The 24493-nt window shown below is 33.9% G+C and overlaps 1 protein-coding gene across 3 annotated transcripts in view; it reads right to left on the bottom strand.

Moving 5' to 3' along the window:
* The window catches only part of SPATA17 (spermatogenesis associated 17), a 97153-nt gene that overhangs the window by 57510 nt on the left and 15150 nt on the right, over positions 1–24493 (bottom strand). For all 3 annotated transcript variants that reach the window (XM_035320847.1, XM_035320849.1, XM_035320848.1), the window contains 2 exons: positions 20014–20117; positions 116–239 (listed from right to left, as the gene is read on the bottom strand). In XM_035320847.1, the coding sequence (XP_035176738.1) occupies positions 116–239; positions 20014–20117 (228 nt within the window). The remainder of the gene's footprint in view (positions 1–115; positions 240–20013; positions 20118–24493) is intronic.

Raw genomic sequence — 24493 nt, 5'->3', positions numbered from 1 at the left:
AGTGTCTTTGTGATATCTTTTCAACAAGTCATGTCCCATTCAGCCTGCTAGTTTATCTTTGTCAGGCTGGGGGCCCAAGTGGTTTGCATGAGCTGTCACGGACAGGTATACCGACCTGCTCGGTGCTAAGGAGGTAATGCATCTTTCGGGCTTGGTATTTCTTTTCCTTTTCTTTCTTTTCCTGGTCCTTCTTTTTCTTTTCCTTTTCATTCATTTCTGCATACTCTTGGAGTTCATTCCTGCAATAAAATAACGCTGCTAATTATATGCCAATAATAAAAGACCTGATAATGTTTTATTTTACTTTAACCCTTTTATAGCTTCATAGTGTTCTGCTATTATCTATTAACAGTATACTGACACAACTGGAATGGAAAATTACAGTTCATTCAGTTCCACAGCAGCATGGATGTAACTGTGAAGAAATAGAATTAAAATGCTAAAACTCTAAACTGTACATTACAGAATCACAGAGTCATCTAGGTTGGAAGAGACCTTCAAGATCATCTAGTCCAACCTCTGATCTAACAGATTAGTTCATGTCATTTAGTTATTATTTTGAAGATTATGTCAATTTGTATTTTAATAGTTTGATAAACTTGCATTTATAGATATCTTTTTGTTGTTATTTTTAAGAGTCATTTTAGTTTGAATTTTTCTAACAGAAGTTATTTTAATTTAGCAATGTTCCTTGAAAAAGTAGCAAAATAAATGTTGTTCACTTCTGTTTTGGCTAGTGCTTTGTGATATCTCCTTCTTATCTGCAAACAGGAGAGACATTACGGCCTGAAAAAGGATAGTAGACAAGGTGATAGTTGATATTTACTCCTAGGCCTTTGAGCCTTTTGTGAGTACATACACTTGGAGAAGAATTGGATGTAAACTTTTCAGGCATGCAATGTCCTTAAGAGGAGTTTCCATAGCATCAGGTTTCTTGCACAGGTCAATTTCTACTCTGCTCTGATAGCAATGGTACAGGACACCACAAGCAACAACATAACTGCCTTAGAATACAGTGCATGGTAGAAGTTTACAAACACACAGTGCCATCGAAACAGATTGGTCTCTATTCAGTAGGTCATAGGAAATTATTTCATTGTACAAGAACTAAGGAACCGTAGCTAATCCCAGCTTCCAAAGAATTAAGATTCTAACTGAACGTTTTGAAGACAAATGGGCATAGATTCTTCCTCGATGGCTTTTTTCAAAATTTTGTGCTACTTTGCACAGTGCACATGTATGGAATTCTTTTACCCAGTTCAAAAAGGCCAGTTTGATTAGCATTCATTATTTTTGTTAAGAAATAGCTAGTTCAAATTAACCTGTGTGCCAGTGCCAAAGACACCAAGAATATTCAGTCAAGCAATTAGATTGTTTAAAAGTTAATTAGGTAAGTAAACTCTAGTCTTTTTTGTTTGTTTGTTTGTTTAGCATGTGAGTATATGATAAAATAAAAAGCAAAGATAAATGCACTGATCACATATCTGGATAATTCAAATATTTCATCAAAACAGACTATTTAGAGAGGTCCACATTAATGGTCTCACTTGTTTCAATGGATACTAAATAAGATGCTCTAGGATGAAGGTCAAATCCTGTCAAAATATACACGTGGATAAGTTTGCTTATGTGAAAAATCCCATTGGAAAGTTGTATTACTCCTGAAAGTGTATTTAAGATTGTAAATCAGACTTATTCTAAATATTTTAATTATCATCATGATAATTAGTTCATCAAAATATGTGAAAGAGCAATACTTGCTTTATATACATGAAGACTGAAACTGCATTCTTAAAAGCACGTTGTAATGTAGAATTTTTATACATTTCATGCTATATTTCAAGTTTTTATCGACTATAATAAGTAAAATATTAAGTATTTACACATTTTATTTCAATCATAAAAGAAAAAAATAGAATGAAAAGGAAAAAAAAAAGATTGGAAAAGAAGTACAGGTCTTTCAACCTCTGGAAATATTTTTTTTGTTGCAGTTTACTGTAAAGTCTGCTAATACAATATTTCATACAAGGTTACTTATGAAGCACACTGACGTTTAAAAATCACCATGCTATGCTTTTGCAGCAGTGTAATTTTTTTCCAACATAAGATTAAATTGCAAAATAAATGAATTACTTAGAGTGGCATGGCCCCCATTTTGCCACCCTTCTCTTGAAAATTGCTTATTAATATGAAAAAAGAAGTTGGAAAATAGCCTGTTTTACTTTATGCATAGTGTTTCAGGGCCTCAAAGCCTGCAGAGCCAGACTAGCTGCACATTTTAGATTGTGTTGGCAAGAGGGTACGATGACCTTTCTGACCTGCATCTCAAGGCTATTATTAATCGCTAAGTAACCTGGTAAAGCCAAACAAATTTGTTTCCATTGAAGGGATCTCTATCTGTGTCTGAGAATTTGTGCTGTACCAAACAAACCTCATTAACTGTGTCCATTTTTGACAAAGAACTAGGAGTTGGAGAGATTGGTGACCTTTCTTTGTCCTTAAGGTACAGATTTCAGAGTCACTGCATGTAGGTACATAAGCATTTTTACTTGGAAACTCTTTGCTCTATATCACTCATTCATAAATAAATAGATAAACAGAAAAAGCACATAGTATCAACATTGCTCTTTTATTTTTTTGATACTTTACTTTCAATATCAGAGCATACGATCTGTTTAACATATTTAATACTATTTCTTGTTCTTTTTTGAATAGTCATCTATTCAGCTTTACCACTATCTATAGCTGATGAACTGTCTATCAACATATTACTAGAGTTTATTCATGTTCTTATGTACTCATGCACTTCTTCCAACAGTGAATATGGAAGCTTTGTTATCTAGAATACAAATTATGATGAAATCTTCTGAACAAAAATATTGATAAAAATAGAAATTTGTGTTACAAACATAATAATAATAATGGGATGTAAAATGTTTCCCATCACCATTAATCCAAATTTACAAAATTATTTTGTATACTTAATATTCAGCATATGCAGAAATTAAATAGAAATCAAACATTAAATAAAATAAAAATAATAATTGGAAAATAAATAGAAATAATGCTTAAAATACTTGTAGAAGTTCAACACAATTCACGATCCTTTTAGATTGTACTATCATTCAAATCATCATGATCCTTTCTGGATTGTCACACCTTTTCATTAACGCTGTACCCTAACACATTTAAAAGTTTGTGCTTTTTAAGCAGTTACAAGTAATCTTCAACATACTTTTGCAGTCTATACCTTTTGTCAGTTGTGCTACAATATTTCTATCATGCATTATACTGTTCTGTACAGATGTACAGAATATAGGGACGATTCTGTCTTGGGGAAGAGAGCTCCTAAGATGATTCTTAGCAACACAAAATAAGAGGTATGTAGTGGTGCAAACATTGCTAGATTGGAAAGCATAGATGTTTTATTATAGATTTATTCTAAAGTTATTTGATAGGTCTTATTTATCATAATTTCAAGGATTTCAAAGATTTGAATAGGAGCAACAAAGCCAGAGAATCTAAAAATAGATAGATATGAATCTACTATTTCACTCATTAGTGGATTAATACCCACACATTATGCCTTGTGCAGTGGGTTTCACTGTTACTATACAGAAAAAAGTGTACAAGCGATATAGACATAAATCTAGACTTCTAAATAGAGTTAATGTTACACCTTCAACATATTTCCCTGCTCAAAGAAAACAAATCCAAATTTCCATTAAAGTCAATTGAAAATTCCATGAAATTAAATGACCTTTGGATTGAAACCTTAAGTTTTGGCCCAGCTTTCTCTTTGTTCACTCAAGTTCAATCAGTGATAGTAAATAATTTTTTCTTGGGACTATCTGATATTAGGAATACTACCTATCATGCATGATCCATATCTTTCTTGTTTGTAGACTCTCAATGCAGTTTGCTTCAGGAAGAACCTTTTATGCTTCAGTGTGAAGGGGGAGAACTGAATACAGAAAAACATTTTGGCCTGCATGATTAAAGCTACACCAAATTTGTTGAGAGAAAAAGAGTTCTATAAATGCAAAACATGTTTTAGGTTAATTAATAATTTTGTTATTTTCATAATCTGCCTTCTGCATGACTTATAGTTAATATAGTACTGCTTATTAAACTTACAACTGAAAAAAGAGCAATTTATTTTAACACATAATTTTTTCATTATCTTAAAGCTTATCTAAGTATTTTAACAACATCTACTGCATTTTCCTACAAACTTGGCTTCCCCTATATAACAAGTTTAACCATTGTTTCTTTCACAGAAATTTTATCGAATACCTTTGTAGAGGAAATATGTGTAAATTTTGACAAATATGGTGCTTTATCACAATCTAAAAACTGTTCAATGAGTCAAAAGAATATCAACGTTTGTTAGCACAAGTTTACCATGAATTTTCTTGCAAAAAGGGAATATACTGAGTAATATAAAGTGCATTTTCTTTGAAATAGGTAATATTTCTTTCAATTGAAACCAGGCATAGCATTATCAATTCATGTGCTTAAAGACCACAATTTAAAATGATAATGTGTAAGAAATCTGTGAAGTAGTTATTGATTTGTTAATTATAAAATTTTTTGCTTTATATAGTTTGACAATAAAACATTTTCATATGACAAGGTAACTTATTGTTATTCTGATACTTCATTATGCAGTAGGCAGCAGTGCTGGTTCCAGCTATAAGATGCAAATTTGGTTGACAGTGCTCCTGCTGTCTGTATAAAGGTTAAAAATACACACATAATATTGTTCCTGGCACTTTTGGAACGGGCTTGAAGTGATGATTTCAGCAAAATACAGATTTTCATAATTCTACATAGAGTTTCATCATTTTACAAATTCACACTGACCTACATTTATTGAACTTTATCAAACTATTGCATTCTGTTTGCATTTGCACTGGAATCCCATGATCCTTTGATGAGATAACCATAAAATAATAATATTAACTAAACAAAAGAGCATCTGATAAAATCAATAGTTGGTATTGTTTTCTAAAGTACCCAGAAAGAGTACAAAGTTATTGTGATTTTAAATGGTTCCGACCCCAAATTATAAAATTCCAGCGATACAGCAGTAGGCAACCTTAACATAGAAGAAGAACTAAATTGATTTTACCTTCCTGATCATGTATCATCCTCTCTGCTCAAAGAGAGTATATGGAACTGCAAATGAAATTAGGGGGACAGTACTTTTCATACACCACTGCATGCCACTTGATTTCACATTACATCGGTGTATGTGAGAATAGAATATGACCTGCCATTATATTATCATTCGACTTCACCTATTTTATTTGGGTAAAAGATGAAGTATATATATATAGACTTGCCCAGGATGTACAAGTACTTTAGAGAGCTTATGCTTTAAAGGCAGAGTTTTAACAGAAAACACATACTACGTTCTTATGTTAGCCATATACTATCAGACAGCTTGATCATCCTCCACCTAGATAATTTAAAATAACCTGTTCAGATTTACTGAGCAGAGTAGAGAGGCTCTGTAACCCCCTACTCCTCTCCACCATGGCATATACTACCATGATACATGACATATTTGCAACTGTGAAGCCTTGCCCAGTGAAATATGTGATAAATCCATTCTTAAAGTATATCGTTTGTTCTGAAATATTTGCCAGAGTATTTTATTCAAATACCTGAAAATTATACCACTCATTGGCAATGTACTGATAAAGATTGTTCTTTTCTCTATGAAACACCAAGCAGATTTCAGAGTGTATTTGCTCCAAGTATAACAAAACATAAGTGATAAAGGTCCAGAAAGTGTTTCTATAATTCATTGTTACTTTGTTAGATAGACATTAGCTAGTATAAAATTAAAAGAGCTACTCCATCAGACCGATTGAAGATATATGCATTAGTTTACATTCAGATTGGGGTGCATTTTTAATACAAGGACAGGTGTTTGCTTCTTGGATAATGATAAAATCCCATCATTTTCAGTAAAAGAAAACTTTTGAAGCCTTCAAAGTAATTATACAATCATGTTGGAAAAACAAAGAAACAATGGTTAGCTCTGTTTTACACAACATCCTATGCTGAGCCACATGAATCTTGCAAAAATAAAAAATAAAATGCTATTCTGATTAGCGTTTTAAAGTTGTGATTTGCCACAACATAAAGATGCATGCTATTTCCTATTTTTTCCAACACTTTAAATGTTTAAATAAAAGTAAACTAAAAGGTTAGAGAATAGGTTTAACAGCTCTCAAACATCAAGAAAATGATGAACTCTGCAAGAGATTCAGACAAGAATCAATACTTATACTTCTTTTAAGGTATTGTGTTCGTATACCACAAAGAGTTCCCTGTTAAAAAATGGATAAATACATTACTGTAAGGTATGTGCTGTCTTCATGTATCTGTTCAAGTGGCCTTTTATGCTCAAAACCATAATACTCAGCAATGCAATATGTGTTCACACGCATATCCTGAATGTCCTCAATGTCCTCATACCCATTTTATAAACATAAAAGATGGCACAGGAACAACTGTCATTCGGTTCCTTTTTGCTTATGGAAGATCAAGGAAAAGCAGAAATACACACTAACAATATTCCTTGGAATCTAATGAAAGGAGATAAATGGCTGGAGTTCACTCGAAGACTGAAGATCAGAGATGCAAAGAAAAAGTCAGATCTCAATCTGCCTTGCATCAGGGAGTATTTTCTCACAGAGAAATGAACTGAACCCCAAGTGATTATCCTTGTAAGGGAATTTTAAGTGACTCCAAAGAGTAGGGTCACTTAATGTCAACTTCTGAGCAGATGTCCACTCTGCCAGGTAAAGAATGTTTCCATTGTCCTGAGACATTAAAGTCCTATACAAGCAGCTGGACTTCTGCAGGCTGAGTTGACATAATCACCTGATGTGGAAATAAAAATTATGTCAGTCAGGTAAATGTTATTATTAAACCTATTTCTACCACTGTTGTATGCACAAGCACACATATACCTAGATTTTTAAAGCTATGTCAAGAACCAGAGAAAATGCTGGGCAGTAGGAGGAACTGAGGGACAGCTTGCTGCCCTTGAACACTCATTACACATGTGCATCCTGACAGACCCTCTTGATCAAAATGTTTGATCTCAAGTTGCAGTGGAACAGACGTTCAATGGTGCAGTCAGTTATTAGGGTTATGAGGTCTAGAACACCTACCACAAAACTAATTACATCAATCTGTTCGACATCTTAATCATGACATATCTCTCTTCAAAATCTGGAGGATTATTACCATTCTGTCATTGCAGTGCAGTGAACATGAAACTAAGATAACTCCTTAGGATGAAAAAAATAAACAAAAATAAAGTGACTGTGAAAAAACACCCCATAGATTCCATTATCATTAATTTCACAGAAAGAAATTCGTAACACCTTAAAATTCCATTATCATTTGTGCATAGTAGAACATATTCTGCCCAACTTTCTGTAATTACATAGCATACACTGACAATGGAATTAGGTGACATACCAGTTCAACTGTCAAGGTCCACAGTGTGATCAATACACTATGTAGGAAATGTGATGAACATAGCAGCGAAGGGCATACAGTGAATGAATACCTTGTGCAGATCAGGAGATCAGGACACAGCGTGTATCAGCTGATAGGAAAGAACAGACTGATGTATCCTTCCAATTTCCACTGCTTCACAGTTACTCAACAGAATACAGCTTTTGAAGATACTGGTAACTGAGTCAGTTTATAACTAAAAAGGGAGTATTTTCCCTAATCCATTATACAGAATTTTCTAATTAAGGTTTCAATATCAACTTATACAGAACATTTCCTCACACATATTTAAAATCTACCAAATTATTTCATTTTCCAGAAACATGTAAAATTAACATAGCAGTCCAAATATTGTATACAAATCCTTAAGCTGAATTTACTTTTGCCAGATTAGCAGCACAAAATGCTGTACGCTTGAAAACCATTTTTGTAAATGGTCTGATATAAACAATGAAGTTTTGTTAGCTTAACTATTTTGATTTAAATAAATCTTAAAATCTACCCATTATGGATGTAGCATAAGAACATCAACACTACTGAAGCTTCTCTTGGTTGAGGAACTGTATCCAAGTATACTGGTTCAACTTCACTTATACTCAGGTTTGTAGTAATATAGCTAACAGTAACAGGAAAGAAAGAAAAAAAAAATATGGACAAGCATTCATTTTGCAAATGGGTGCAACTATTTAAAATGCTTTCATTCCGTGTGTGCTTGTTATTTACTTCTTCATGGAAAAATCACCCTGATTAGCTTAAACAGTGAAATTAGTAACTGGGGGTAACAAAGCTGAAATTTGGTCCTGAATGGATTACAGATCCCTAACACAAATTATTCTGATGGCAGTTCAGCAGCAGTGATCATTTCTAGCACAGTGTCAGTGCTAAGCTGCTAAGGGAGCAGTCAAGTTCTTAAATTTTCCAGCAACATATGAAAGAGGATGTCTAAACATAGACAACTACCAATGAAAGTTTACAACGAATGTCATGTGAAAGTATTTTTTATCTTTTGGCACTGCAATTCCCAGAAGATTATATATGCTACCATCTGCACAGTAATAATTAGAGGAAAGCACACTGCTATGTTTTGCTACAGTAAAGCTGTTCACAGTACTAGAACAAACTCTAACCTAACTGTTATCTCTGCTGCAGTGCAGGACAATGTAGACATGCCTATATTCCTTTTACCTTCATATATGGTACTTGGCAGCAATTACAATATTCAAACTTATGTGATTTAAAAAGCAAACATGATGTTATGATTTCTAAAGGTCATCAGCTAAGTTGATTTTATTTCTCAGGGTATTAAGCATGAATTTGACTCAGAAGCCTACTGTCTGACTCGTATTTTTCACTTTCACAGAGGAGTTTGCATGTTTGCAAATAGAATGTTACATTTTGTTCACATTAAATAGGTTTTACAATGGCAAGGCATAGAGAGAGCTTTTCTGTATTTGCCCACTGCACAGAGCACAGAAGTAATGCCAAATATCACAACTTCACAGTGATTCTCACAGTATGTGATGGTTTTCTCAAGTTCCTTAAGTATGGAATTTGTGTACAGTTTGTGTTACCACTTGAGCACCTATGATGTCTTTTTTTAATAGAATCATAGAATGGTTTGGGTTGGAAGGGACTTTAAAGATCATCTAATTCCAACCCTCCTGCCATGGGTGGGGACACCTCCCACTAAAACAGGTTGCCCAAAGCCCCATCCTTGAACATTTCCAGGGATGGGGCATCCACAACTTCTCTGGGCAACCTGTTCCAGTGCCTCACCACACTCTGAGTAAAGAATTTCTTCCAAATATCCAATCAAAATCTATCTTCTTTTAGTTTAAAGCCATCACACCTTGTCCTATCACTCCACTCCCTGACAAAGAGACCCTCCTAAGTTCTCCCGTAGGCCCCCTTTAGGTATTGGAAAGTTGTTATAAAGTCTCCCCAGTGCCTTCTCTTCTCCAGGCTGAACAACCCGAGCTCTCCCAGCCTTTCTTCATAGCAGAGGTGATCATCTCTGATCATCTTTGTAGCCCTCCTCTGGACATTCTAAAATTTCCTTCTGCTGAGGGCTGAAGCATAAAAAGCATAACAAAGCACAAAAGCATTATGAAGCATAAAACATTATGAAAGACCCCACAAAGAACTAGATTTTTAACATAGCTAATGCAGTCATTCTGGAAGAGATCTGACCTTTTAAAGTACTTGTTTCGCAGCAGTGGCTAACGAGGGATCTGAAATTATCGACTAGATCCCAATTTTAAAAAACGCTAGAATACTGTATCTCTTGTTGCCTTAAAAACATTGAAGTAATCAACATGCCAAAAAAAAATAAATGCATTTTTTAGGCCATAAGACACTCAGACTTAAAGTTTATTCTTTGAAATTTGGTTTCTTCTTTATAAGACAAAGCACATTCAATTAGAGATTTAGGCATCCTAATGGAGTTATCCTAAAGGATTCATGCTAAGGAGTACCTCTGATGTTTAGATTCTATTGTCTATAAGCACATAATTTTTAATCTGACTTCCTGAGTAAATACATTGCAAAGATACATGATTGTGATGCCTCCTACCACCAAGTACAAGTAGACTAACGAGTGCTGCATCATTTTGGGTGCCGTGCACCTGAAAGATCAGATTAGTCTACTAGATGAAGCTGTAAACTAACTTTTTTTTTTTTTTTTTCAATCAGCTAGTAATTCAGAAAAGAAAGTAATATCCCACCTGGAGAAAAAAAGTTGAAAAAGTTTGCATGAAACACTGTCAAGCTGTTTTGGTTTGAAGGCAGAAGGAACCATGAAGTTCAAGGTAAAAGAACCGGGATTTAGCTTCACTGTCAAGGATAAACAGCTTAATGGATTCATGTAATTATCCCCACAAGGTGAAGAGTCTGAAGAATTTGAAAGGGGGATAACAATAGGAAAATGGTTTGCACAGCTTAAAAAAAAAAAAAAAAAAAAAATGCTTTCAAGACTTGTAAAGTGTGATTCACAGAGTTGAAGAATTTTTTTATGACTATGATAAAAAGGTGTATAAAACAATACATAAGCTGACAAAACATCAGAATTAAAAAAAAAAAAAAAAGTTATTTTTATTCCTTTATCATGACGAAAACTAAAAGGTTGCTGTATTAATGTCTGGATTCTGGATATTAAAGGTGTTTTCAGTCTAGTAGAGGAGGATATAACAAGAAGCTATGGTTCAAAGATGAAACGAAAGCAATTAAATGGAGAAATTTGGGACTTACTTTGAAAGGCAAAGGTAATTAACGCCTGGAGTAGAATACAAAGGGTATTTCCTATATTTTGATGTTATTAAATCAAACTAGATCTTGTTTAGCCAAAGCTTATTGTGCTTTTTATAAATATTGTTATAAATTTGTTATTGATGGATACGATATTAGCGGTAGACCCGAAGTCAGACTAGACCATCTGATTCAGAAAGCAAATTACTATGAGCATCACTAGAGGAAAAAAAAAAAAAAAAAAAAAAAAAAGCCAAGTGAAGCGTATGTCATGCCTCCTTACTGTTCTTACTGTTCTAGACTGTAAAAATATAAGAAAACTATTTTTTCCCTTTACTTATCTGAGTGAGCTCAGATTTAAGAGAACTCTTAGATAGCAAAAGTGGCTGTTTTTAATGATCTAGATAATCTAAAAGTAATAAGCCAAAAGTATTTCATTCTTCTTCTATTTTTTTTAATCCATTAAAATCATTTAGGCCTTCAGAGAAAAAAAAAAAAAAAAAAAAGTGGTGGTAAGAGATTATATACTGCTTTGCATCTCACACATTTCTGTGAGACTTTGTAGAGTATTACCAACACAAAAGGAAAGATGATGACTTGCCACCATAAAAAAAAATGTCCAAGAAATATCAATAATCTATCCTCAGTCAAAAATCAGATCCTGAAGTTGCAAAAATGCAAATGGTTACATACCACACTTCTAAGAACAAACACAACTGTGGTGTGGTTCTTTACAAAGGATTTCACCACTGTAGCTTCTACTTCTCTCATGTTAATGTGAAATGAGAAATGTAATCTAACCTCAGAAGCCACCGCCTGGGTAAGGCAGTGCAAAGAACACCTTATTCAGTTTGGTAGTCCTTAATATACCTGCCATCTCAAAATGCTCACATCTCAAAATGTTCACATTTTGTAAAATTCTGAGGTCTGCTCTTTATTTAAAAATGAGCTATGAAGTAAGTGAGCAGGTAACTGCAAATTTTTAGTTGCACTCAGTCACAATATCTTACATAATAATAATAATAAAACCCATGTAGTTAAATTAAATGGACTGTTGCGTTTTAATTATAAAAAAAAAAAAAAAGAAAAAAAAAAAGAAAAAAAAAGGAGTGGTGTCTTGATTTTCTTTTGTTTCTTTAGAGAACACAAAAATAACCTAAAATCCAACAGGTTCTGAAAAAAATGCATGTGAAAACTAAGTACTCAATGAGGTATCTGTAGATGCACACACTCACATATGACCTGGAGTATTTGAATAGCATAGTGCAAGCTTTGTTACTTAACTGTTTGTACACAAATTGCTTTAGCGAACAAAAATATATATATATATATTTAATGTAACACAAATTCATGCATTTAAATTTTATGCGTTGTTATTGAACTGAAAATTGTACACCATCACCTCTTTATAATGACAAAAGAAATTCTTTAAATGAGTTGAGTAAATGGCACATAAAATTTGTCATACTTCTAATGACCTAAACACCTGAAATGACTAGTTCTCTGAAATGCACATGAAAAAAAAAAAATTGATATACTTTCTCATGAGTCTTTAGACTTCAAGTGGTAGAGCTCTTCCCTGATAACCTGGTATAGCCTGTATATAGATGGCCTGTCATGTCTCTACAATTAGATAAAACCAGAACTGCTATAATTTAATCAGTTACAACCTGAGAATTATATTTCGAAAATCAAGTTTATTAATATGTAATCTTTCGGTAATCATATTTATCCTCCTAATTTACACAATATTTATGATACTCTACATGTCCTTGAAATAAGGAACAGGGACACTACACTATGAAAAAGTGTCCTAGCTGCTGGAGTTCATAAATTTTGTTCAGCTTTGGATGAGTTCAAAGAATTGCCATGTAAGAAAAGCCTTACAGAGGGAATTTATCTGATTATGGCAGTAATAATTACCCAGCTGTTTATTGCAGATAGAGAAATAATTCATGTAGGCAATAGGCCGTGGTGGCAATGACACTCCGCATTTAGTAAATATGCAAACTGTTCACTTCTAATTAACCAAGCTAGAGGATGCCCTTATTAAATGTATAAACTAAAAGTGCCTTCCTGACAAGTGATGAATTGTTACATTGCACAAACTCTTGCCACAGAATTACTGGAGTGAACTTGGGGCTTAACTTCATTAAGAGATCTTGTGGGATAGTTAAATGAGGATGGACAGCATAACAAGACCTACCTGACAGTCAATGATATGTTAGAGCTTAATGAAACTGTACCTCTTCCCCTTTTCTACTTATTTTACAGCAAAGATCCTGCTTCAGACAAAACATAAGAGTGTGAAGCCTGTGTATGTAGGAGAATACAAAATGCTAAGGTTAGTCAGTCTGTAGAAAATGTTTTATGAGCTATCAGTAATTTTAACAGGCCAATTTCAAAATAAATATGGTTCAATGAGTGAATGTCAGGACCTAAAATTTCCATCTATAGACTCAGATTATTTTTTTTTTCTTTTGATACTGGTGAAATAAAGCTTAATGTTTAAGCTATTAGTCCAAATGTTGTGCTTAGTGCTGTACAAAAAAAAAAAAAAAAAAAAAAAAAAAGGAAATAGCAACTTTCATATTTTTAAAGACTACAGTCTAATTGATTACTTATGTTACTTATACTATTTATGCTTATCTGAAAAACTTGATCTATATTATACAGAACTAGCTAAAAAATACGGTAAGACTGCCTTCATCACATGCTCAAGACAGACATAAATAGAATAAGGCACACCTGAGGTGTATCTAGCTGAATCTGCACTGGGAATTTAGCTTACTTTGTAATCATAATGGCTTCTATCATAACCTCGGTACGATCAGAAAGTGCTTTCCTATGGAGTTAAAGCAAGGTATTGCCTGCTCTACAGCTTTAGCAAGTTCATTTCAATTTCATGACCAAACTAAAAAGACAAAAACTTAATCTAATACGTCTTGGTTTGCAAAATGAACTATTAAAAACCTATAGGAATAAAAGCATACAAGTTGTCTAAAAGCATATATGTGTATGTAACTCTGTTAATATCTACAAAGGTAGGTGAACAGAAGACATGAAAATGGGTTGATTTCTCACAGGTTTTTTATGCTCTGAATCTGTGAAGAAAGATGTATTTATGGACAACAAAATTTAAGAAGAAGCAACAATCACAGATTGCATGACTGTAGATAATATAACTATATGTGTTATCACAAAGAGGACTCTGATAACTCATTTTTTATATTTTACTCATCCTAACAACATCAGGTTTGTAGCTATTGACGTACTCAGGGATCTTCAGTGATCTGGGATTTTAGTTCCAAACTTCCTACCAGATCTAGCAGTTACACCTAAAGTCCTCTGGAAAAGGCATAGATGGCTTGAGTTATGTGCACTACCACTCAAAATTAATATTTAAATGAAAGAAAGCATAATTGGCACTTGTCTTTGTTTCTATGTCTCCCCAAAAAAGCTAACAGGATACGTTTACATTCAGAGAATTTGAATACAGGTAGATAAGTTAAAAAGCATAATGTGTTTCTTCTAGGTATCTTTGAAGACAAGGAAAAGAAGATGTGTTGAAGATAAATTAGTTAATTAAACATGAAACGAAAGACAACATTACAAAAATGAGCTTTTTATTGTTCTAAGAACTCCACGGAGCTGTCTGAAAGGCTTTGGCACTAATTGAAAATAGACTACAGAATCAATTGCTTCTGCAGTCAATGAGGAGGAACATTTTAATTGAATTATAAGACAATATATACATTCTTCAAAACACTTTGACACTTGAGAAAATAGCCAGCACCTGGACTTATCTTTATCAGAAAGAAGCAGACAGATGGAGGCTGAGCAAGTTCTTCTCATATTAGTATGACAATCCATGATTTATTTCAAGCCCTCTTTATGAAAAACAGCAATACCTCAAAAGTTTTAAGAAGCAAAGTGCTTGTCATGTTAAAGGTAAATAGGCCTCAGTAATGCTCCAGTAATAAAGAATAAGCTCCATCCTCTTACTTTTTTTCAGTTCTACAAGATCAGACATATTTGCAGAAAAGCTAAACATTAGATTAGATCACCAGCAACATATAACAGTATTGTATTTCACTGGTCATTAATATTATAAAAAATTAGACTGCATAAAGGACTTACAGATATATGTATTAGCAAGGAAGTGATTTTTATCACTTTGCATTATCTATTTTGATGGCAATACCGGAAGACTAAGAAGCTTTTATAATGACTGGTACTAAATCCACTGATACAACAGCAGGTCAAACTTGGATGAAAATCACACATTTGAGGGCCACACTCAAGGTCTTTTCACTACTAAAGCCAACAGTAGTGGAGAGAAATATTTGATGTAAATCCTCTAAGTTGTGAAATTCATGATTTATAATCGTAACAGTGTTTAAATACACTATAATGCTTGTTAAAGCTAGACTCAGGTCTTAGTTTGCTACCTTTAAGTCAGTGTTTATTCAATAGCAAAGAAAGCTGAACTACCTGCCTTGATTACACAAGCACTCCCCCATGCCAGTACTTTGCCATTGCTTTGTTAGTTTTCTGATAGTGCTATCTTACTGAGTTCTGTACCTAGGAAAAAAATTAAATGGTGCCATTCATCAGCAAATGGAGCACTACATCCCAAAATCTTATATCTAGTTGCACACCTGACATATAGCAAAGTTGCTTTACTATAGTTTAAAGGCCACTGTGTAGATAACTTTAGTCAAAGAACTGTAAGTTAATCACACTGTTGGGCAACTGACATTATCCATAAATTCTTCTGATATAATGGCACCAGCATGCTAATTTATGTGAAGTGATGTCCATTTGCTTATCATGGATTGGAAACCGCTTCACATAAAACAAAATTCTAATGCATCATATGAAGTTATAGTCTATGCTAATTGCTTTTGGCATATTTCCCCTTGTTTACCATTTTTCCAAGTCTTAGCAATGTTAGATGTAGCTTTAAGAATGTTTCAAAGCAAGGTATTTCTCCTCAAAATGAAATACACTAACTTCAATGACAACTGATATAATTTATTTTAATGCAGGCATTTATGTATGCAACCACCCAACTAATCCATATTTGGACTGAATAGAGTATGCACTGGTATTTACTCAAGTACAAATGGGTGCTATAGATGAAGAATTATTACTAAAATCTAAACAGCAAAATCTGGGAGAAAAAAAAAATACATATTATGTTTCCTATTTGGTTGTTTTGGAAGTTAATAATTTCATGCTATTTTCAGTTGTGTCCAGTGCCAGGACAAGAGGCAATGGGCACAAACTGAAACACAAAAGGTTCTGCCTGAACACCAGGAAACATTTCTGTGCTGTACAGATAAACGGAGCACTGGCACAGGTTGCCCAGAGAGATTGTGGAGATTCTCTCATGGAGATCTCCAAAAGCTACCTGGACATGGTCCTTGACAACGTTCTCCACGTTTCTACTTCAGAGGGGAGTTGGGATCAGATGACCTCTAGAGGTCCCTTACAATTTTAACCATTCTGTGATGCTGTGAAATCATGCAGGAATATCAGAATATAGGGCTAAGAAACTCATTTCAAAGTAGCACTGAAGCTAAACTGTGCAAAAGTCAAGAAAAAAAAAAAAGAAAGAGTACTCTGTAGACAGAGTTTAGGGTTCAAATTCATTCTTTTGTCATCTGTCAAGGGTTTCTTTGAATCTCTTCTCAACTTAACTACTAGGGACACTACCTGGGACACCCACAGCCATCAAATCTATTGGTTCTGCAGAGGTGGCAAGTAATGGGAGTGCTGGAGGAAGATCTCTCCATTCTTCAGCCAGTCTGGGAGCTAAAACAGACAGCTATCTTTAGTTCATATGAAAACAGCTCCTTAAGTTAGGATAAGCAGTCTGTTAAGGTGTGCAAACTCACACACAGTACGACTATTATTATTTAATTATATTTTAGGTCAATTTCTGTTAAATCAATTTCTGTTAAACTTAATTACATCCCTCTATGGCTTTAAACTGGGGCAGCTTCTATTAAGTTTACTTTCTCCTGGGGTTTTCACAGTAAAGACAAATGATAAAGGTCTGGCTACTAAATGAGGGCAGCTATTAAATAAGGACGGCTTGTATTAAAGCTGAATGGTAAAGATGTGGCTATTGGTTGAGAAAACCCCTTAGTGAGAGAAGTGTCTTGCATTGAAAAAAAAAAAATGGAGGTAGAAGGAGGAGAGAAAAGGCAACAAACTTGGTTGAGTAATTCATATAACATACCGGGATGTAAACTAACAGAATGTTCAGAAGTCCACTGTAACTTCTTTGCTTTGGTTGTTTTTTTGTTTGCTGTCTCATTTTACAGCACTAATGTTTTTCAAATCATTTTCTTTTTTACTATGGCTGTAGTACTATTTGTGGAGAAACTTGGTTCTATACTTGTACTGACACAGAATTTAGGCATATATTCTGATGAATGAAATTGTAAGACAAATGAGCAATTTCACTGTTTTGCATATCATGCTTCTGTTGTTTTGTGGTGTTCTAGAGGTGTGAAACACTCAAAGGCTGCTTAATCTAAGTGCACAAGTGTATTAATGGCTCTGTCTGCCAACATGTAAATTTCCATAATGCTGAAGATGGAATAAAACACAGCCAGTTCATAAATGCAGTCCTTCAGTTTCAGACAATTCCTACAGGTTTTTACAACGAACTGTTGTAATAATTTTATATACACAGAAATGGTTACCAACAATGAAGTTATACTCTTCCACTTGATGTGACAGGGGATGGAAACGTGCAGAGAATCCTTCTCCTCCACCTTCAGTATTTCTAGTAGGCGTTTCCTACTCAGGGCCACCTTGAGGCCAAAGCAGTTGGCAGCAACTTAGCCCAATGACAGGAAAAATCTGTTTGGCTGAGGGCCTATACCTGATCTTCACTAAGCATCTGTTAGATTTAATCAAAAGAATGTTGAAGATAATTTACATATTAGTTTTCAAATATACTCTAGCAAAGAATTACTGCAGCAATACTTGATTGGACTTAAGAGATGCATTTTTAAAGGTGAAATGATATTTATTCTCCACTTGATCAAATTCCCCATACAATTCATTTTTCTCTTCACTATTTCAATCCTTTTTTTTTTTTTCTGAAAGAAAAATATTTCTGTGAATTCCAGAATACAGAATTCAAATAGGCAGAATATCAATATATCTGTAGCCAAGTAAGAGCTCGGGGCAACTTTGACACATGTTCATGTACTTAAAACTATACTGTTCACCTTATCTGTTAAAGAAAAACTGCACAGAAGTATTTCTTTACTAAAATACTTACCCAATATATATGCTTTACAGTTTTTAATGAAGTGAAATAAATACTATGGAATTTGATGAACATGTGAAAGTACTGAAACGCAGAAATATTTTTGTAGTCCTCCAAAATCATGTGTGCCCAACGGAGACCTATTGTGGGTGTAGAGAAATAAAATAAAAAGCTCCCATCAATGTGTTCAGTACAGCAGGAATACTACTGCTATCTTGTTCTGTTTGCACACATCAAAGGTCAATCTAACTGGTGACTTATGAGCTTTGTTTCAAGCTTAGGCAGAGAAAGAAAGTGAGAACTATTATGAGTACAGAAGCAGTTTGTGTCTCTGCAGTTCATACATTAATATTCGTTTTAGACCAGAAAAGTTATAGCTTCGTGTACTTTCCCTTTTATCTTTTCAAGATTTTATCTTTTCAAGATGAGAACAAATTCCAAGGAATTCTAAACAAGAAGATATGACAGATTTTTTTGAAGGTACTGCTGAAGAGATGACAGTTTTTTTGTTTGGTTTTGCTGAGTTGTGATCTAACATTCTATATAAAAATACATTTAAATGAACAGTAATCACAGATCATGTGTAGACAGTTATCAGCATGTTTCCATGAGATGCAGGAGTTATGACACTATGACAAAGAGGATGTAGCTGCAAATAATTGTGGAAAAATAATAGAAATTAATAATTAGTGTTCAAAAAAGTTGATTAATTTGTGTTTTACATATAAAACTTGTACATGCTATTTTCTATAACAGACTTCTAGCTGAACTGTCCCTGTAATGTGATCTAGATGAGACTTCCAGAAATATGACTTCCTCATATTTCTGTATTTCAAAAAGCAAAGATGTGACCTAGGTTTCTGTACAGCAAAAACTACATGGATTTTGTGCAACACTTTTTCACTTACACTGAGAAAGTAATATTTATGTTCAGCTAGTGAGTATTTTGTCAGTTTGTTTCCTCTATTACCTGAAGAAATAGTTATGTACCAGGACATCAACTGAGCTAGAGAGATATTAAACACTACCTTAGAACGCTTTCAACTTAAGTACTGGGAAAGACAGGGGATAAGAGAAATAGAGTAGGAGTAAGAGCATATAGTAATAGTAATAACAGTTTTAGCTAGAAATCTAACAGGGGAACCTGTACTATAACCACAAGACAATTCTCCTTAACCATGTCCACACAATATCTTTCACAAGGCCAGAGGTCTGCCTACACACCCTCAATAGAGAGTCTTTAGGCCTGAAGAGGTTCTGATGTGCTGCAACCGTTCCAGCACTTAGGCCCCTGTGTACAGGATTCATCTAAGCTTTTGCTTTACAGGCATGCTCCCCACAAAGCAAGCCTCTTTGCTTTCTAAAATAGCCTCAAGTCTGCCTTCTACAGTGTACAGTCACCAGTGAGACAGCATGAGAAGCTGGGATCCCAGCACAGCAGCTCTTTATTTTTTTTCCCAAATGATTCTGAGAATTTGAGCAAAGGCAAATAACAATTAAAATCAATTAATATTATGATTCAAATCTACACTTTTATGATTTGTCAATAATCAATTTTTTTTAAAAAAAGGCCAAAATATCTCTTTAGCTAGAGTACACTGGAGGAAAAAACCAGTTCAACAAACCATATTTAGAGCATAACAATCAATGAATTTTGAATATAGGTGAAGAGACAAATTAAGCTGGTATAAACCCACAGTACTTCCAGTTCATTCAAAGAAATTAGAATTCATAACAGTGTAAATGAGAACAGAATGTGGTACAACATGCACTGGCCAAGAATTAAAGAGAACAATGATTGAAATATATGTATATTTTTGACAATGGAAGGGATCCTACAGTCAAATTAATAATTTAATTACTTCCTTAAACTTCTTAAAAATAAAAGAAAAGGAAATTAATGTTTTACCACATACAGTTTTTATCTTTACCTGACAATCTCATTATGCACAGAAACGGCTTCCAGGTATTTCTTCAGTGCATAATAATTATGGATATATTTTCGGACATAATATCCACGCCATATTTTCTGAATCTACAGGAAATAAAAACTTGTTTAGTATATTTCAAATAGAAAGTTTCCATGCATATTAAATATCTGTTGTACTTCCCAAAGATTCGCATGTCCTTATCAGTGATATCAAGTAGATGCACCACTACATTTCAGTGAAGAAAATGTGGGTGGGATGTAACGTATTGTAGCTAAATGGTATTACGAATTTAATATTAAATGTCAACATTAAAAAATAATATCAAAATTTAAACCACAGTTTTTGCTTGGGTGTGGCAATGAAAAGACGTGTCTGCTGCTGCCAGAATGGTAAAAAACAACTAACAGAAGCGGTATCTATTTTCTAAGGTACAGAATACATTTCTTATTCAATCACCCACTTCACTAATATCTTCTGCTAGAATTTCTGCTGTGTGCTCTGGATATGATCTAAACTGAATGGAAGCTTCCCAGTAACTCAGTGAATAAGAAAGGCTTTCTGAAAACATCATTTACAAATTGCAATTGTTTCATCTACCATGTAAGATGATGTGTGTCTATTTGTTGAATATTAATTATAATCTTCTATACAAAATACTATTCCTCCTGCCTAACAGGAGGAACTGGAAAAGGAAACCTTTTTATCTGTAGCTAGTCCTGATGTTGTAGTAAGAACAGAAACTATATAGTGTCCTCCACAAGAAAGGATTCAGTCTGAGGCATTATAAAATGCATCAGTTTAAAAAAAGACTTTCTAGCCAGATTCTCCCTAAGAATTCAACAAAACTGTTTAAACTTTCTCTCATAGTTGAAAATTCTAATCATATTATTTCTGAAATGAAAGAGGTTTACTGGCTATCTGTTTTGTGGGAAGGGTAAGGAAACATTAATTAGGTAAAGAATTACCATTACTGCATTTTAGCTAGCCATATTTATATGGATAAATATGGATAAATATATGTACTGTATCACTTGTCCTGATGCAGGAGGAAGACACAATGACTCTTATCAGTCATGTTGAAGGCTGTTTTCAGTCCTCATTTTCTTTCTTGTAACAGTTCAGTATATTCTAGATCAGTACATCTGAAAAATCGACTAATGATCTTTTTCTCTGTTCTCAGTCTCTATTCCTCTTTACATTCTTCCACCCTTGAACTTACCTACCTACAAAATATTCTTTACTTCCTTCTTTGCATTGTTTCTTTTTTTTCACAATGTTTTTCTAAATTAAGTTATCAATTTCCATATTCTTGTCTACTTTGCTTTCATTCCTGCTCCACCTTGCACCTCTTGACTTTTTAACTTCGAAATCTTAAAAGGCTTATCAGCAGAATGATAGAATCCAATACAATGAAAAACGACGAAGACTGAAGTTTTACTGTCTAGGAGCAACTCCAAGGTTAAAAGCTACCCAGCTTCACTAAGTGCATTGAAAAAAAAGAATGTTCAGAGTTGCTCTCCTTTTCCTGTGGACCTCTGGCTACTAGACTTTTCAAGAAATTAAACTCTTTGCTCTATCTACAGGGAATGCTTTTCTTTCTTTTCCTTTGCATCAACCTTTCTCTTTTCTAAGCTATGACTTGGTAAGTGGAGCAAAATCACTTTTTTGTTGTTGTTGTTGTTTGTTTGTTTGTTAATTTTCTTTATCTTTCCTTATCTCTTATTCCAAAAAAGCATGGTGTAAAAGAGGCAGAAAGAGCACAATGCATGTGAAGAGCATCATGTTGTGCTTGAATTGGGAAGAAGGCAAGGAAAAAAAGCTGCCCCTTGCCCAAACTTCTAATCAGCCTTTGCACTCAGCAACTGCGTGGCTTGTATCTTTGAGTCTTGGGAGTGCTCTTAAGTAACAGGCAAAATTGTCTCTACTCCTTTTAGTTCCAACTGACAAAAGTTATATGAATTTTGCAACTGCTGCAATTTCCTGAGCTGAAAACAGTAACATAGTGGAGCTGCCTATATGAAGCCTCACTAAGGGTTGCATTCTTTCAAACTCTGGTACTTTATGGTACCATTTTCTATTCCCAGAAGCCAAAACTATTGTTTAAAGTAAAAACTGGCACTTAATCTAAACTGATGATATCTGGTGGTACAATTGTGATTATCTCTTTATCCAAGATTTAATAAGCATCACCGAAAAGCTTTCAGTAAGTCTTTGAGTGATACATTGCCAAGAAAGTAATATAATCCACTAAAGCTATGAGGAATAATATGTTATTCGCTTTTAGTGTTAGCACACCTATTTCCCCTTTTTTGCATCACCATTTATTTCTCATCTTCTCAAACAAGACTCAAAACTAACACAAAAAGTTGCTATTTCCTTTTACCTATGTGTTGCTTATGTGATTTTAATGAAAAAGTTTTGTACTCTGGACATTGCTACAATATGAAAAAATAATACTTATGTGAGCAGCTGAACATGGGAGAAAGAAAGGTTAACACAAGACATGCTCCTTTTCACAAGGTGGTAGTAAATTTCAGTCTTTGCAACTCCCTTTCTTATACACAAGTGCATCAGGTTAAAAAGGGATATAGAAAGAGGAAAGAATGAGTATGCCTTCAGAGATCTGGGATTAAGCAAAATCCTTTGCATGTGAATAAGGATCTTAGCTTTGTTTCTCTCTTTGGCTTCAATATTTCTCAACAAGAGCAACTTGGCTCCCATATAGCTGTGTGCTCATTAATGCAGGATTATGGTCCCTTTGAAACTCTTTCTGACAGACTTCACCTTACAGTTATAAGTATAGAACTAGATATTTGTGGGTTAAAGGATCAAAACTCAAACTGAAAGACAAAGGGTAAAACTGTATAAAGCTATAATTACCTCCAATGGGCTCAGTGTACCAATTAAATGCCACATTCTACCTTTATTTACACCACTTTCTGTCCAGAATGACCTCACTGACTTCAACTGAATGAAACATATGTAAGAAAAACTGCATTATGTCTCAAATTATTTTACGTTAGATTTCTGCTTCACTAATTACTTGTGTCAGAGATTAGAAGACTGAAGACTAATCTCTTTGAAAAGAGCATTTTACACAAAGATCCTGATGATGTTCTTATTTGCAATGTGAAAGTTCTAAATGTTTGCTTTTATAATGAAGTGTAATGTGTTATGACAATATTTCTTTTTAATTCCAAGGTGAATGTTTTAAAAATTCTTAGGAAAAAAAGAGACAAGTGTATATGCCCTTCAAAGTAATTAGCAAGTTTCAACAGTGATTGGTACAAAACAATTATTGTCATTGATCAGCACTGAACAGATAATTTTAAACAAAGTCATTGTGTGCTCAGCAGATTACAGCTTGTTAACGGGCAAGTTCTAAATGACCTCTTAAGCTAGTCAAATCAATGATGCATATTCCTCATTAAGTAACATCAAAATGTAAGTGGTCTTATAAATAATGTTTATTTTAAGCACTAAAACAAATGGCAAAACCTTGATATATCAAAAGCCATCTGCTCGTGGAAATATTTTTTTCCCTGGGATTACTTTTGCAGCTGAAAATTTATAGCACCTTAAATCTTTTAGGAGAGAGAATCATTTTGCAAACTAGTACTCAAAAGTAAAATTGATTAAAACAAGTTCTCTCTTTTAATTTACAAAGGTGAAATTGATACTTATGGTTACAACTAAATGCAATACAGGGAGACAGAGGTGTCAACTGACTGCAAAACTATGAGCATGTGCACAACCTCAAAAATACTTCTAATATCAAAATCAAAAGTGCCTATCTAATCAGTGACTAGCAACTGGAATAAACAGTTCAGTAATACTGTGAGGCAAAACTAAGTGGTCAAATAATAAAAAAAAATACACTGTTACTTTTCAGTTTTCAGAATACTGAAGTGAATCAAGTTCACAATGTGTGAATGAAAAGCAGTGGGCCTCAGTCACTATTGTCCTGACTCTTGGTTAGTTCTTCAGTAACCAGATAATGGAAAAAAAAAAAAAAACATTCAGTGTTTCAGAATGGTAGCATTTAAAATCTGTTCTGCAGATATAGCTGCACAAGATTCAGATAGAGGAGAATTGGATTCTGACATTTGCAACTAAATAAAGGTCTGTTCTCTTGTTTTCTACTGATTTAAATTTCCATTAAAGAAAAGGACGACTGAAAAATGGTACTTTGAAGATTTATATCACCTAATGATTCAACATTACATTTCCATTACAAATGAATGGGAACACATTCAATTTCTTTCAAAAATGAAAGACCAAATGCAAAACTCCATTTGACTAGAATACATAATTACCTTTGAAATTTGATCTTCAAGTGCCTACTAAAAGTACACATCCAACTTTTGAGAGATGGCTTGCATCTCATGTTTTCCCACTGATTTCAACTGTATGAGTATACAACATTTATCCCCTGTGAAATACTTTTCAAACAAGCTAACAAAGTAATAAACTAAAGCAA

The sequence above is a fragment of the Oxyura jamaicensis genome, chromosome 3, assembly GCF_011077185.1.
Source record: "Oxyura jamaicensis isolate SHBP4307 breed ruddy duck chromosome 3, BPBGC_Ojam_1.0, whole genome shotgun sequence".
Lineage (NCBI taxonomy): Eukaryota > Metazoa > Chordata > Aves > Anseriformes > Anatidae > Oxyura > Oxyura jamaicensis.
The sequence above is the reverse complement of the archived record's forward strand: the minus strand, read 5'-3'. Positions and strand labels throughout refer to the sequence as shown.